Genomic DNA, 17,169 nt, shown 5'->3' on the forward strand with positions numbered 1-17,169 from the left:
TGAGGCAGAAGACAAGATGCAGAAGCTGACCGGACTACTGGCTGAACGTTACTTCCACACTGCATCAGGATGGTGTTGTGCACCACACTTGAGGACAGCAGGCTGACTTAAGATTAAGAGGTGCAGGGCAGCACATAAAGCTCTAAGCAGACAACACTTCACTGCCACGTGTACCCCCAGCACTTGGAGCCCAAGGTGCCCACCTGATTCCACCTAATGGTAGGGCTGGCCCTGCTCCAAGCTGTTTTCAAACACAACACAGTTTGTGACTTTTTACAGTATAGAAAACTTTATTGACCAATAGTAAAAATACATATGCCAAATTGCAGACATTTTTTTAAAAAATCAGATGTGCCAATAAGAGAAAAATTGTTTTTCCACAGAGAATATTTACAACTTTGAAAGTCGCTCTAGTTATTGGAAGAATAGTATGTTCTGAAAATAAGGAAATATCCAGTTAAACCACCAATAGTCTTTGTTAAAGGCAATAAGTTACAAAGTTATAAAATGCAGAGAACACAATACATTCAAAATTCAATACATTGTTATAACAGGAAACAATTTGATCCATCAGAACTATCTTCCTTATTCAGTTGCCATTTACATTTCTTTTCTATAATATAGTTTTACTTGGTGTCCAAGACAACCAAATGATGTTGCACGAAGTGGAATGTTGAAAAACAAAGAAACTGGGAGTGCTTTCTTTAAAAAAAACACAAAACCACTTACAAAGACGAAGAGCTATAAAAACAAGTGAATGTTAGTGTCATAGATAAGAGCTCAGTTATAATCACCCTTGTCTCTGTTAGCACTACTTACCTAGGAGTGTAAAATGCAGTTGGGCTGAGTAGCCATCAATAATTTCTGTAAGACAGCAGGAATGGCAAAAAGTGCATCTGAACAAAGACACAGTGCTTTGCTCTTTCCACTGAGCCAAATGTAATGTATATTCCTCACAATTACAATTCAGAATGAAAGGGGTGCTTACAGGACAGATTGAAAGGCTTCTCCCCCCTCTGGCATTACCCAACACTTGTTCTATTTAGAAATTCAACACTTGTTCTATTTGGAATTTTAAATTCAACAACATCAAGGCAGCTTTTCGTTTGGAACTGAGGAATGGAATAAATGAGCAGGTGCTGTGGAAGCAAGATGTAGAGAAGGCCACCTTCTTTAAAAGAGGATTAGACAAATTCATGGAGAATAGTAGCTATCAGTGGCTACGAGCCATGAGGGCTATGTTCTGCCTCAAATGTTGGAGGCGCTGTACCTCTGAATACCACTTGATAGGAATGACAAGTGCGGAGAGAGTACTAGTGAAGAAGTTGGGGCTTCCCACAGGCATGTGGTTGGCCATTGTGAGATCAGGATGCTAGACTAGATGGGCCTTTAGCCTGATCCCGCTACAGAACCTGAGCACACAAGGAAAATGACTTTAAGATGGAGCAGCTACCTCCAGTTCAGTCAGAGGCTTGGGGAAGGCATGGCAGGTTTAGCAACTCATCAGCAGTGGCTAAAGAGGAGAAACAGATACACTTTGTTTAAGGAGCAAAATATTACAGTGGCTTATTGGTGCAGGCTGCTGAGAAGCATTAAATTCATGGCTGCCGTGGCAACAGGGCTAAGTGTAATCATTGACTCCTGACAACAGGTGAGGACTATTATCCCAAGATGGCTGCACACAAACAACTTAATTTATTTTGCTACCCAGAATTAGTGCATCACAAAACATTAGCTTTCACTAGACCCACAGCAGATTAGTCTTCAAAATGCAGTTGTTAAAGTCACATTATGTAACTATTGTAAACTGTACAGCGTATATCATTGTGGGCCAGGCTTTTGACTCATTTTTTATCATTACAGCTGACTTGGAAAAGATGTAGGGCTCTACCACATTATGCTGTGCTTGGCATAAGGAGACAAGACCCTGTGTAAAATCCAGGAAATATCATTCTAAAGTATAGGGGCATTTTCTGCAGCCTTTTAGCAAGGAAGCACAACTGCCCTACTCTACCTGCGAAAGGAACAAATTGTAAAGAAAGATGAAGAGAGACTTGGCTGTGCTTCCTTCTGCTCTTTTATGAGAAGTGGCAAAGGGCAAGAGTACTGCTACAACATCCAAATTGTTTGACTTCTTTTGCTTGATTGCTATGAACGCAACCTAACTCAGTGCCGCAATACCTTAGTTACTAGGGCCATCCAGTCAAAAGGGCAAGGGGATTGGAAAGAACACAACATTCCTGAGCCACAGCAGGGTTGGAGATACTGGAGCCTGCGGTCAGTTAAATTGAATGCAGAGGAAATATGATCCAGTGAAACTGCAAGTGACTTCAGCATCAGAGGGGAAATACCCAGGACAGTTTACCCAAGCCCTGCTAAGCATAATCACACCCTTTCCTTGATAAATGTCCTGCCCTTGTGCTTCAGAGCTGCACAAACATACACTCAGTATATTTATTTATTGAATTTGTATACCACCCTTCATTCAAAGATCACAGGGTGGTTCACAACATAAAAATACAAACGAGAACACAAAATATGTAACAAAAACATACCAATAACCCCCCCTTTCACAAACCTATTTAAAAGGCCATCCACTGCATGTTAATCAGCCCAAGGCCTGGCTATAGAAAAACATTTCACCTGGTGCCTAAAGAGATGCAATGAAGGCGCCTTGGCGGTGAGCATTCCATAAACAGGGAACTACAGTAGAAAAGGTCTGTTCTTGTGTTGCCACCCTCTGCACCTCTTGTGGAAGGGGCACACAAAGAAAGTCCTAGAATGTTGATCGCAGGATCCGCGTCCTTGATATGCACCTTTCTAGACAAGCAGCAAACCCCAACTGCTGCAATTCAACTGAATTTAAAGAGACAAGCTTGCTATTTCCAGTCTCTACAGGATATCCTACCAGTTTCTTCCTAAACAAGTGAAAGCAAGCTTTGCTGTAAGACTACTGGATGTTTTTTATATCATTGCCAGGTAGGGACACCGCGCAGAAATCCCAAGGGTTAGTGGGAATAAGCTTAAAGCACCAGGGTTGGGAGCCATGAAAGTTGTCTGAATGGTCTTTACTGCCTTGACCCAGAATATCTAAGCAGCCCAGGGGCTGTTTTACAGCTCTGGAATAAGTGCTATATTATGGAGAAAGCTGCAACTATATCAGGTAGAACCAGACAGATTTGGTTTTTGTAGATTCTACCTGTAGACTAGAATAGTAGAAAGTGCTTGTTTTAATCAGTTGATGCTTCAAAGCTGATTTATCAATAAATGATCAAAAAATGGACTCAGAAATCACAAAAAATGATGTTTAAAATGCAAAGATCAGGACTGAATGACTTCTAGCAAAGTAACACACAGTTCTCCCATTTTGCAATCTAATAAAAAAAGTAAAAAATATTTATACGTTACAGCTTAGATCCTCAAAACTACAAAAGGCTAGGAAATTAGCTTCATAGGTACTGTGATCTATATGTCCTCTCAAAGGCCTATTCTGATAGGGGGGAAAGAAAGGGAAGGGAAGGGAATGAGGTTCAATAACCAATTCATGCAGAATCTCACTTTATAAAATATAAGCTACTATTAGATTGTGCTCAAGCCTCAGATTTGAAAGGTACTACCCTGAGTAGAAATACTGAGGTTAAATAAATTCCAATGTTATTGCCTGTAATATCTGAACAGTGGTTGGCTTCACCACTCCCCACCTTACCTTACTTGAGCATAATAACAATAATAATGAAGGGTAGGAGACAGGTATATAACAAAGCATCCTGTCATGTAAGAGAAACAATTGATCTGTGCTATACTTGTATAAAAGTAGCTACTTTCAAAACTGGTTTTGATTCAAGAGTCCCTTTCCATTTCAGTGTTTAGACCATAACATAAAATATTACTACTGGCCCAAAAATTATGAGCCATTGCACCTAAGATTTATTTTTTTTATTTTTTACGAAAATAGTTGGTCTACTAGACCCAATACAAATACCTGCACAGAAGCATCTGCACCAGTGACCACCCAATATTCTTACAATACAGTTGTAATTCATAAAGACAGTTGCACAGCTTGGGCAGAGGCAAAGGCAGGGTCCCTACTACATTTCTCAGCAGCATCCCATGGGCTGTTGGACCACAGAAATCAGAAGTGGATGTACATGTGTACTTGCCAGATGTGATAATAAGAAAGGGGCATTTGAGAAATCCCCATTTCACAAAAGAACCCCTCCCCCCCAAAAAATAAGACAAATAAAAAATTCAACCCCGCCGAAAACCAAAATAGGGAGATACCTTGGTAAGTTCCATGGGGGGCTTCTGAGGGAGATGTAGTATCCACTGGCACCATATTGGAGAACCTAGGGCTAAGGGATTCTCTGGCCTGCAGGTCAGAGCTGGCTGATAAGAGCAGCAAAGGCAGACACTGGGCTATGCTTCAGCCACAAGTGCTCAAGTCATTGCTTGTACTTTGCAGCTTAAGCCAATTCTCCAAGAATGGGACCATGGTGTTATTCTCACATGTTGCATCCGCTTTCCCCTGCCCCTGTGTGACCCACCTATTTATGATACAGTAAATAGCACTGCTAGAAGGAGGTGGTAGTTTTATAACACAGCTCAAGACACCTTCCATCTCCTCTACTGCAATGCAGTTTGACACAAAGGTTATAAAAAGCAGTACTTACTTATTCATCATCTTTTTTCATATCAAACTTACTGCTAGCTAGAACATGTCCAAAGTTTGAAGAAGAAGCTGTTGCTAGGCCCCTCACAATGCAATTTTAGCTTTACCTGAAGTGCGACCAAGGAGGGTATTGTGGCACCTCCTTGCAAAGCAGAGCGCAACAGTCATTTCCAGTGTAACACAGATTCCATCCATGAGCTGAAATGACTCACGTAGCAATTTCGCCTTTTTAAGTGTTTGAACTATGACCAGACTCCTGAGCTTTCCTTGAATCTGAAGAGGAAGGGGCAAACAAGACTGACCCCTTGGGACTGCCTGGCTGGGAAACATCAAGGTGCGGATGACCAACTTGGAGGGGAAGGGATTCAATTAGATCACTTCTAGGAGTTGTCCTGTTATATGCATACAAAAGAAAGAAAGAAAAGGCATTCTACATTGAAACAGATGATAACATCTTTTTAAAAACACAAGGTCCTATGAACTACCCAGAGAATGATGTTACTAGGCGGCCTATATAATTGCTGTAAATCAGGGATGGGGAATCTATGGCTTCTAGTTGTTGTTGGTGTACTAAAACTCCCATCATCCCTAACCATTGGACATGTTGGGTGGGGCTGATGGGAGATGGAGTCCAGCAACATCTGAAGGGCCACAGTTTCCCCATCCCTGCTGCAAACAAAACAAACACTCAAGTTTAAAAAATCGGTCACATATTTGACAGGAATTGATTATTAGACATGCAGTTTTCAACTAAAGTTTTTGGGTAGCAGGGATGGAAAAAGCCTTTAGTAGAAAAGCTGCTATCACTCAGAACTAACAACATGGGCTACATTTGTCTCTGAATCAGGCATCAGGATCAGTGTTAGAAATTGAGATATGAAAGCTAGGAGCAAAATGGCACCTTAAACCTAGGTTATGGGAGTAACAATGGAATGTTTTTTTTAAAGTGTGCCTATACAAAATACAACGCTGAAAATGAATAAACTGCAGCTAAAATATCACGTTCATTTTTCACATGGTCTACTCCTTCCCCTGCCCACCTCCCTAACATTCTTCAGAGAGGGGGAAGGGGGAGGCAGAAAAAGTCCTCCTTTCCTCCCACTCTGCAGTTTTAATCTGAAATTTTAGGCACAGTACTGTGCCCAGAGCTCAGAAACTGCTTGCACTAATGAAATTCCCTGTCACATAACGCGCTTAGAACAATGGGAGTTTCAAACACTGATCAGGATTCTTACAGTATAACCCAGCAAACTCCAGATCCTGGTTCAGCGCCAAGAGCATGAGACCTTCGTCTTTGCTACATGATTGGCTACATTGTTAAGAAAGGCTTAATGAAAATAGAATATTTGGGTATCATGATGGACCAAAACACAAATTTAGCTTCATTAAAGAAAAATAACATTTGTTTTTATAATTTATCAGTCTGCACTGAATTTTTACAATATTTATGCTGTTTTGTGGGAGTTGAGTCTTTTTATAGATGCATAACTGAAATGTAAGGACACTGAGCCACCTTGTGCAAACCTAAGTCAGGTCTCCCAGATCCAATCCAACAGGAGTGCACAGGCTCCCACACTGGTTCAGAGTCTTTGTCGTAGCAATTCATCCAGCTGGGCCCTTGATTTTCTCCTGAACTGCTTAGAGGTCTCACTGCTAATATCTTCTACTTTGGCTTGTCTCCTCTTAAATTCTAGCCAAGTATCTGAACAATTACACCTTGCATTCTATATTCAGGTGTTCAGAGGTGTGGTGTCTAGGACAATGTAGCTACCTTTGCTTAAAGATTGGTTTAGGTGCCCACTCCAGTGCAGATAATGCAGCTCCATGGGATAAAAAGCTTTGTTTGCAAGATTTATTTTCCATTTCCTGTTATTTTAAAGTAAAATGCAGTATTTTTCTCTTCTGATGGTAGTAACAACTAGCATGCAATAGTTAAAAACACATAAAATTAAGGGAAAGGCAATTACCTTCCTTCGACCATTCTTTTCATGCTTTCAGATAAGCTGGCAATATCCTGTGTGTTATCTGCCTTCCCTCTCTTTTCTAGCTGTTCCAAAGCCACTTTAGGGCTAGGTAACATGTGCAGTGCACTTTGTTCGCTGCAGGCAAACTCTTCCTCTTTCACTTTCTGGCTGGCCGTTCCATCTGCTTCCATCTCTCTCTCAGATGTTTCAGGACAGCTTTTGATCTCAGTGAACGTGTCTTGGCTTAAGTAATCATGGTTTGCGATGGCCATGGCAGAAGTTCCGTGATTGGTTGTGACAGCTGTACTGGTCCCCATTGACTTTGAAATCACCTTCAGTTTGTGAGAGCTGGATTTGTAGTGCTTCTTTTTGTGCTTCGCTTTAGAGTTGTGCTTCAAGAAAAATTCACATGACTCTTGCAATACTCTTCGGCTTTCACTGATTGGACTGATTGGGAGAAGACAATACATGGTATTACAACCCTGAATGCAATGCTAATTGCTAATGCTAATTGCATTCAGATGTGCAAACATCTTGCTGAAGTCATTGTCAAAACTACCAATTTTAAGATGTGACAGATGGCTCTCTTAACTCATTTTTTACTTTCTTTCATAGAATTCTAGAGCTGGAAGGGACCCAATGGATCATCTAGTCCAACCCTCTGCAATGAAGGAATTACAGCTAAAGAATCCCTACCAGATGAACATTCAGCCTCTATTTTAAAATCTCCATTAAAGGAGAGCCTACCGCCTTCTATGGTAGCCTGTTCTATTGTCAAACACCTCTTACTGTCAGAAAGGTATTACTAATGTTTAATCAGAATCTCCTTTCTGGTAATTTGAATCCATTAGTTTGGGTCCTACCTACCCTCCGGAGCAGGAAAAAACAAGCTTGCTCCATTATCCATGTGACACCCTACAGATATTTCTAGCTGGCTATCATATAATCTCTGCTTTCTCCAGACTAAACATATCTAACTCCCTCAACTGCTTCTCATAAGGATTGGTTTCCAGACCTTTTATCACCTTAGTAGCCTTCCCTCTGCACATGTTCCAGCTTGCCAAAATCCATCTTAAAACTGTGATGCCCAGAATTGGACATAGTCCAACTGTGGTCTGACCAAGGCAGAACAGAGTGGTAATTATTATTTCCCTTGATCTGGACACTATCTTTCTGTTGATGCAGTCTAGAATTGAATTAGCTTTTTTTGCTGCTGCATCACGCTGTTGACTCATGCTGATCTTCTGGTCTACTAAAACCTACAGGTCCTTCTCACATGTACTGGTATCAAAGCCAGATGCCCCTCCATTTATATGGAGCAAGTCTATAAACTATTTATTGCTCCACTCCCATTTTTACAAAGGGGTGGAAATATCTTATCTAGTGCACAAGATCATGCTACAGTCGTTTTCAAATGTTTTCATTACAAGAAGGGACCTGAGAGTGCATGATTTGCTCCAGGACATTGAGCAAGTTAACTGCCAAGTTGGCACCACAGGCCCATGTTCAATATTCTATGCAAGTAGCATTGGAGCCACAATCCTGCAAGTATAAGAAACTTAGTTCTCCCTTAATTCTTACTTACTCAGCCACTCTCTTGGTACAGAAAACACACAACTTTATCAGACACTAGGTCTGTTGGGAAGTTTTCTCCACCTGTATTTTATCTTTACCCATGTCTTCATCTCTTTGCCCTTCAATAACTTCCCTAGTGAATCAAATGAAAGATCCATCTGGTTTTATACCATGTTACTTACAGAGGCAGGCAGATATATTTATTTATTTTATTTATTGAATTTATATACTGCCCCTGGAGGTTTCAGGGCGGTTCACAGAACCTGTAAGAAGCTCACAAGAGGGACATCAGTGCAATAGCCTTCCTTGCAACTAGTATTCAAAACAATATGATCATGATTAACATGCAATATTATCATGATTAACTTGCTCCCATCATCCCTAGCTAGCAGGACCAGTGGACAGGGATGATAGGAATTGTAGTCCAAAAACAGCTGGAGACCCAAGTTTGGGAAACCCTGCTCTACACTTTTGACCCACTCTGCTCCTTAGTCTTCACTCTTATTGCCTGCCCTTACCACAGAATCCTAAATTGCCTGAAACTGGCTTTTCACTTTCTTCACATAATCTGTATCATTTGCCAAAATTGTAGCCATTAATGCATTGAAGTATTGGAATATTCATCAAATCACAGCAACTCACTCAGTGGCCAGAAATGGTGCTCCAGGTTTCACATTACTGCATAATATGGTTGTACAGGCAAGCAACAGTAGTTTTTAGTTTTAAAAAATTGCAATATTTACCTTAAAGTAACAACACTCGGGATGTGGGTAAATAAATCTGACTACCTGGGACAAACTAGCAGGGTAATAAGGGGCTGTATTTCGGTAGAGAACATCACTTTGCTAAGACACACATATGAAATAGCTATACAATAATGGAAAAAGAAGGAATATGGAAAGGAATATACATCTTCATTGTAAAGGAATGTGGGCTGAAGGAGTTGAAGATAATTGCTTGCAAACCTTGACTAAAGAAATTTAAAGAAATACAGAAATCTAAAAGCCATATTAAGAATTCAGGATGCAAAGGAGAGTAATGGAAAAAAGTATTCCCAAGGGAACTTACACATAGTCTACATAAAACTGTTCAAAATATACTCCAGAAGAATTTAAACTGAAGAACAGACCACTCTGTGGGAGCTTAGAGAAAATGTTATTCTCAATTTCTCCTCTTCCTGAGATCAATCTCCAAATAATTATGCAATGCCAAGCATCAAGAAAGACTATATAAAAATATGGCATAGCATTAAAACATTCATGCTAATAATACAGGCTGTGAGAAAGCAGATACAAAATTTGACCAAGTCAGACCCCTGCTGCTCAGGATTAAACTGCTCAGCCTCTTTTGCAAAAGGAGAAAAAATGGCCAGTTTACCAAGGAAGATTTGGTTTGGGAGGAAATTCAGCATCTGGCTAACTACAGCTTTAAAAAAAACCCCATGCAAGGGCACTTCCAGACCTTGCAGTTGGCATTGCCCATAAGTTCCAATTCACTGCAGGTTCACATGTGAGGGAGGGAGGCAGGGAGGCGGCAACTTAAACAATGATGACTACAGGAAGTTCCACATCAAAGATGAGAGACCACATGTTTTCAGGGGTGGGGATTTTTTAAAAACAACCTGCAATCCTATGAACAAAGTCAGGAAGCAATCCAAGATGCATTCTCTCTCTCTCTCTCTCTCTCTCTCTCTCTCTCTCACACACACACACACACACACACACACACACACACACACATTTTTAAAACACACCAATTAAAAGTGCCCACTAATTTTATATTGTTGTTTTTACAATAAATATTACCACAAAAAATGCGCCTTACTCTCTTTTGCGATTCCTGTTGAAGAAACTTGCCCATTCTGAGCAAGTCTTCTTGCTTCCCACCCAGAAAACTGGAGAGATGCCAACTATTAAAGTCATAAGGTATTTCATCAGAAACAAAATTATTTCTGGCCTTGCCAATATCTTGACCTGGAAAACAATAACCATTCATTAAAAATACAATAGAAAAATGGTTTTCCGACCCTATACTTCAAAGCAGAAAATGAATAGTGATACAGAAGTTTGCAGTTTTATATCAACTAAGCTGCACTAAGGCTTAAACAACTTTAAGCAAATGAGAATACTGTGCCTATGCTACACACTTAAAATAGCTTAATCACATTATGTTGTCATCGAAACTCCAGAAAATGAAATGCTGCAAGTGTAAGCAGGGATAATATGATGCTATGACACAGTACTGAATGGTGTGATTTTAATTTATTTATAAAATGACACAAAAATAAGAAATAAGCCTCAGGGTAGGGAACCCAGTCTGTAGCCAACTTTGGCCTGCCAGGAGTCCCAGTTCGGCCTGTTAGGCACTTTCTGGCAAAGCACCCACACCTGCCAGATTTGTGAGGCCAGTGCCTGCATGACTTCAAAGGAACAATGGCGAGATTAAAGTGAGCTCCCCACTGTTCTTTTGCTGGAGCAAGGTGTGCTCCCCCTGCCCAGTAGTTGGTGGGGAGTGGAAGTTTGCCTTGCTCCAGGATCATGATGGGGTTTGCATTGAAACCCCTGCTAGAATGGAGGAAAAATGTATTAATAAGAGAAAAAACTCCAGCATCACAAAACTACAATTCCAGAAATCCCTTAGGAGAAGCCTGAAGAAACTTCTTTAGAACTTGCCTGTGTTCTTAAATGTTGAAGGCAGATACAGTTAAGTCACAAAAAATGTGGCCACAGTTGTATAGAAGGAAGAAATGCATAACAAGTGTAGCTAATTCTTCTAAAGTACTCAGTACTAACCAATTTGTTTAGTGATACTCTGTACAGTAACACAGTTGTGTCATCTGAGTACACAGGAAAGACGAAGGAACTGATGGGCTGAAGTTAATTAGAGGTGGCAGGATTTTCAGAGTGCCTTGGGGGTATTTACCATTGTCTTTTCTGCTGTTCGCTGCAAAATTAATCCACTCTCGTGAAGAACAGGCTCAAAAAAGGGCAATGATATTTAACTCAAGAGCTAACTTGTCTGTCTTACCTAGTGCTCAGATTTTTATTTTGTATTAGCTTGGCCAGCTCAGGTCTCTCCATTACCACTCTGGCCTATTTTTATAAGCTTGAGGATCATTAACTAGCTGATGCCAGAAATATTATTTTGAGTAAATAGTTATTTTAAAAAGCTTGGACCAAGCTGAATGTAATAAAGTAATAAAGTAATACCACTAAAAAGGAAATGCTCTGCTATAAGTATTTTTGCTTAAATAATCCTTATGTTGGAATAAATGCAGTATGCATCTAGGTTGGGATAGTCAAAGTGATGTTGGGGACTAGAGCTTCCATAATCCCTGACCATTGGGCTGTGCTGCCTGGGGCTGATGGAAGTTCACATCTGGAGGGAACTACATAAGCAGCCAAAATGAATTAACATTTCCCTAGTTATAACTAGATGAGAGGTTGCAATCTACAAGTATAAACTTCTGTTTTCATTTTTTACCCATTTTTGCGTGACTTAAAACCTCACTTTAATATGCAATGCAGATAACTTTCCCATCTATTTTAGTGGGAAGAAAAACATGTTTTAAGCAACAAACAGATGGGTGTAAAATCTGAAGGATTATTGTCAGCAGCATATTAGTTTTGCTGTTGTTTTTAGACAGTATTTTTAAATTTTCTTCTTAGGAAATCATAGCTAGAAGTCACTAACATCTTCAAGGAGGGTTCTAAAGAGAAATTTATTCCATTGCTTTTTACTCAGAGATTATACTTTCTAGGACAATACTGATCGGAGAAAGACTGGATTCCACATTGAACACTAGGGTAGGACCACTCAGAGGCTTTAGTAGCACTGAAGAACAATAGACAAAGCAGTATCACAGTTGTTGCTGCAATCAAATCCCCAGCATTGCATACATGTGCAGCAGCAGTAAGAGATACCAATATTCTTAATTATTGAGGTATAAATTGTGCAAGTATTTCACCCTTACCTGATAAGGGCAAGGTATATGGAACTTAACACAATGGTCATAAACCCAAGTGGTTTCCCAGATCTTCCTGTACACCTGCTCGTAGATATAACATCCCAAGAGCATCACTAATGGTACCAGGTATAAGCCACTGAAGACACCGATTCGAATCATGAATTTCTTCAGCTTTTCTTGATTCCTGCCATCATTCTGTATAACTTGCCGCACGTGATTTAGAGAAATTATGCCTGCTAAGAGGAGAGACAATCCAACAAAGACACAAAGGCACAAAGGCAAAAGGACAAAGTATCTGGAAGCATCCAGGTCATAGAGGCCAACGAAACAAACACCGCTGATGTTGTCACCTTCCACTTTGTTCATGGCAAGCAGCATAATGGTGAGAAAGCCAGGCATGCCCCAGGCAATTGCATGGAACCACATTGCCTTTTGCTCAATAGCTTCACAGCTCCACTTTCGTCCGGCAGCTAGGAACCAAGTGACTGTGAGGATCACCCACCACACAGTTCCAGCCATGGTGAAAAAGTACAGAGCCATAAAAACAATTGTGCAGGCTTTGTTCTGAGAACCAAGAACGACTGTCTCTCCAAGCTGCAGTTTTTCATCTACCTTGTTACAGGCAGTTCTGTTTCCCAGGACAAACCCAAGGAAGTACACCAGAGACACTATGCTGTAACAAACAGAATAGTATATTATTGGCCTCTCTGGATATCTGAACCGCTTAACATCAATCAAAAACGTTAGGAATGTGAACAGAGTCGCGCAAAGGCAAAAAATTGAAACGATCCCAATGAAGCTTTTGGCGACGTCTAGCTCATGATTACTGAAGTACATGTTGGGACAGGGGGGTGCACACTGATCAATTCCCAAAAACTTGTAGCCTTGGCCACTGGAGGTCTGCAGATGACGTGGACACCAAAATCCATAATCCCTTCGGGGCTGTCCTGGAGTCTTCTTAGTGTCATGAGATTTTGTAGTGATAGAAGGAGTGACAGCAGCAGTTTCATCACAATCCTCCAACCTAGAAAAGAAAGAGAAAATGCAGAGGGACCACTCAGTGCTATTTGCCTAGAGGCTCAGAGCACATACTTCAGATGCTTGGTTATAAAACTAGACTGGGACTGGGATTGCAAAGAATAAAAACGGATTTTTTTTAAAGGAAACATAACCTCAATTACAAGGGTGAGGAGCCTCCAGCTTGCAAGCCAATCTTGCTCCATCAGGGGCTCCAAGATTGCGCAGCCAAGGCAATAGGATTCAGTCCCTGTTTGCTGATTTGGCAGGGATTAAAACCCTGGACAAAAGTGCGCTTTGAAGCAGTACATGCCCACAGATCTGAGGGAGCAGGGAGGTACACATGAGAGGAAATGCTTGTCTATGCAGACCCCAGAGCAGATAGGTTTTTTAAATAGTTTTCATTAGCACTTTGTACAGGGCCTAGAAGCTAACAGAAAGCCAGTACAGGTATGCTAAAATAGCTGTGGCCTTTACCAGTCAAGAGGCAACCCGCAGCAACATCTTTCAAGGCAGCTCCAGGAAGAGTGAACTGGAGTAGTCACTGTAAGAGTTTTCCAAAGCAAGTATAGCTGAGGCCAAACACTTGCCTGACAGATGCAGCCATAAAATCATAGAATTGTAGAGAAGTAAGGGACCATGAGTGGTGCTGGAGGAGACTCTTGAGAGTCCCATGGAGTGCAAGAAGATCAAACCTATCCATTCTGAAGGAAATCAGCCCTGAGTGCTCACTGGAAGGACAGATCGTGAAGCTGAGGCTCCAATACTTTGGCCACCTCATGAGAAGAGAAGACTCCCTGGAAAAGACCCTGATGTTGGGAAAGATGGAGGGCACAAGGAGAAGGGGACGACAGAGGACGAGATGGTTGGACAGTGCTCTCGAAGCTACCAGCATGAGTCTGACCAAACTGCGGGAGGCAGTGGAAGACAGAAGTGCCTGGCGTGCTTTGGTCCATGGGGTCACGAAGAGTCGGACACGACTAAACGACTAAACAACAACAACAACAAAGGGACCATGAGAACCATCTAGTCCAGCCTCCTGTAAATATGCAGCTGTCCCATACAGGGATCAGACCTGTAACCTTGGCATTATCAGCACCATGCTTTAACCAACTGAGCTACCCAGGCATGACTGGCCACTGCTTCCATTGCTTTATGTGTTGTGTAACACATAGATTTTTTAAAAAAGTATTAAAGCTATTTATAAATGCTTTTAAAATAAAGTGGCCTCCAAATGCACATGTTGTCCTTTATGGGAGATATCATATTATGTGCTTGATGACCATGGCAGAATAAAAGGCAACAATAAAGTTCTCCTTTCAAAGTGCTTCATCTTTGAGGAGATGGGGGCTCAAGGTATGAGTTTTTCCTAATTCTTCAGAGTCTTCCTCACCTCAACTACTGTTTACCAACTACCATACATGCTAGTCCTATAATGACCTCTGTTTCCTATATGGATGAGCAAGAATCCTAAGCACTAAAGAGCTTGTACAGAAGGGAACAGAAAAGTTGAACTGTCTAGGTTGAAATATATATGCAAAGCGAATTTGCTTATTCACTTCATCAGATACACTTGGTCCAAGCATATGCATAAACCTGACAGTGCTTCTCTCCCCTTGAAAGAGCAGGCACACTCTTCTCATCACAAATAATCTTGGGGAGTCCAATTCACAACTGTTCCCCCTCAGAAAAAGGGGGGAATGGAAGAACCGCATGCATTCGGGGTGATGGGTGTCATCATACAAATGGATTGCAACAAAGAGCATCCGTTTATACAGAAGATCATCTGTGTGGAGGAGGCACACACGCTGATATGTAACAAGCAAAGAGAAGTTTATTGCATGAATGTATGGATTCGGACTTTGTCTTAGGCCAGAGTAAAATCCATTGGAAATAAAGAGAATTAAAAACACTGTACCTGCTGCATTCAAGTTCCTCATTCCAATTAATTCCAAAAGTGTTTATCACTTGTTTACAGTCAGAGTACACTCTTTCACAGAGACTTCGGCATGGGTGAATCACACGCGATTGATCCAAACAGGCAGGCACAAATGCTTTGCAAAGAAATGCATGAATATCTGGTGAGCACTGGACATTCAGAAGAGGAAGGAAATCCTTTGGGAGAGGGAAAATGATACTTTGATTAGCACATCTACAAAGTTTTCTTGTAAAACTGACACTGTCTTGTTACAGAACTTGAGTTACAAAAGATTAGTAAATCATGAGATTTCAGAAGTGGAACAAGTGTTTAAATGGAGGTTGAGGGCACTCCAGCTCATCTTCTCTCATCTGCCTTTGCCAATAGCTATGTTTCACATTTCCCCATCTCTCCTACTGCTGCTGTTGCCCTGCATAGGGAAACACAGTCTTCAAGGCAATGCCAGATTCCTAGAGCATCTTGCTGAGCAGAGGAAAGGTAAGTTTGGAAGTATATATAAAAAAACTGGAGTGTGCACCGAATTGAAAAGATGTGACTACAAAACATTGAATTTGGACATTTGCATCTTGCAATTTCTTTCCAGTTAGATTCATGCAACTCCCATCTATCTTTAACATGGTCAACATAAAACTTTTTAAAACATCAGGAAGCAGTTGGCTCCAGGGAGAACCACAGAAGCCCACTGCAGCAGCTGCTAAAAGCCCATAGACTGTGCAAGATTTCTGGAATTTAATTTTGACAGAAATGATCAACATTACTAAAGAAACTATTGTTTCTTGTCCAAAATTAATGTTACTGAATATTTTTTATGAAACCAATGTAAATATATTGTCAAAAAGAATTGGTCCTATATATGATCTTGGCAGCAAGAACAGTCATTGCAACTCAATGTAAAACAGCCCAAAATCTTACACTGGACACTTGGTACCACTCACCTCTGGAATATATGTATAGTGAGATTTGAGATTTCAACAAGGACTATAACTTCCAGACACATTTTATATGATTTAGCATATAAGAACCATCATTTCCAAGACAAACCTCTTTGAAGACAAGCCTGGTAAATCTAGAACTATACTTGATAATCTGATAACGCTGATAGTCTTTACCTGGACTTTGTTATTTTAACCCATGAGCAACTGTACTCATGCCTATTTTATAGTTTTGTTTTTCATCTTTTAATTTTCATCTGCTGGTATAATTGTTCTCTTTGCTCTAAGTGGTGCCCCGCAAGACGAATGCCTCGCAAGACGAAAAACTCGCTAGACGAAAGGGTTTTGCGGTTTTTGAGCTGCTTCGCAAGACGAATTTCCCTATGGGCTTGCTTCGCAAGACGAAAACGTCTTGCGTTTTTTGCAAGTTTGTTTCCTTTTTCTTAACACTGTTAATACAGTTGCGACTTGACTTCGAGGAGTAACTCATAGAACGCGGTGTGGTAGCCTTTTTTGAGGTTTTTAGCGATTTTTGAGGCTTTTCCAAAACTTTTCCGACACCGTGCTTCGCAAGACAAAAAATTCGCTAGGCGAAAAAACTTGCGGAACGAATTAATTTCGTCTTGCGAGGTACCACTGTATATGCATTATAAAATGAAATAATTAAAAACTTGACCAAAAAAGCAAGCCCACAGAGCAAGAAATTCAGCACCAAAAGGCTTTTGAGAGTTTCATTCTATAGGCATATATAGACTCTTTGTTTAAGGAATGTACGCATAGAATGACTTCATCATGATCAAGGTGTCTCCCCTGCCAGGTAAGTAAACATTCGAACTAGTTTTATCCAACCCATCTTATATAAGTTCCCTGGGTGTTCAGAACAACACAACATCTCCCTATTACTATAGGACGAAAGCCCAGAAGTCACATATTCAAACACCAGATTTTGCGCTGCCATGATAGATATTTGTCGAAGGAGGGTCTATGCTACAATTCAGTCCTAAATTGAAGGCCCATATTGTTAGATCCACACTTCTGAAGCCTCACCCCATATAACTGTTTTAACTGGTCTTTTTAATTTTTATTATCAGATTTTACTCATCCGT

The 17,169-nt window shown here is 40.7% G+C and overlaps 1 protein-coding gene across 5 annotated transcripts in view; it reads right to left on the reverse strand.

Moving 5' to 3' along the window:
- Positions 1 to 262: 262 nt before the first annotated feature.
- FZD6 (frizzled class receptor 6) overlaps positions 263 to 17,169 on the reverse strand; it is a 30,158-nt gene continuing 13,251 nt past the window's right edge. For all 5 annotated transcript variants that reach the window (XM_083516720.1, XM_083516719.1, XM_083516721.1 and 2 more), the window contains exons 3-7: positions 15,111 to 15,307; positions 12,182 to 13,199; positions 10,033 to 10,181; positions 6,637 to 7,080; positions 263 to 5,061 (exon numbers count right to left, since the gene is read on the reverse strand). In XM_083516720.1, coding sequence (XP_083372846.1) covers positions 4,899 to 5,061; positions 6,637 to 7,080; positions 10,033 to 10,181; positions 12,182 to 13,199; positions 15,111 to 15,307 — 1,971 coding nt within the window. In that variant the 3' untranslated portion in view covers positions 263 to 4,898. The remainder of the gene's footprint in view (positions 5,062 to 6,636; positions 7,081 to 10,032; positions 10,182 to 12,181; positions 13,200 to 15,110; positions 15,308 to 17,169) is intronic.

Source organism: Podarcis liolepis (assembly GCF_965112155.1).
Source record: "Podarcis liolepis genome assembly, chromosome: 8".
Taxonomy (NCBI): domain Eukaryota; kingdom Metazoa; phylum Chordata; class Lepidosauria; order Squamata; family Lacertidae; genus Podarcis; species Podarcis liolepis.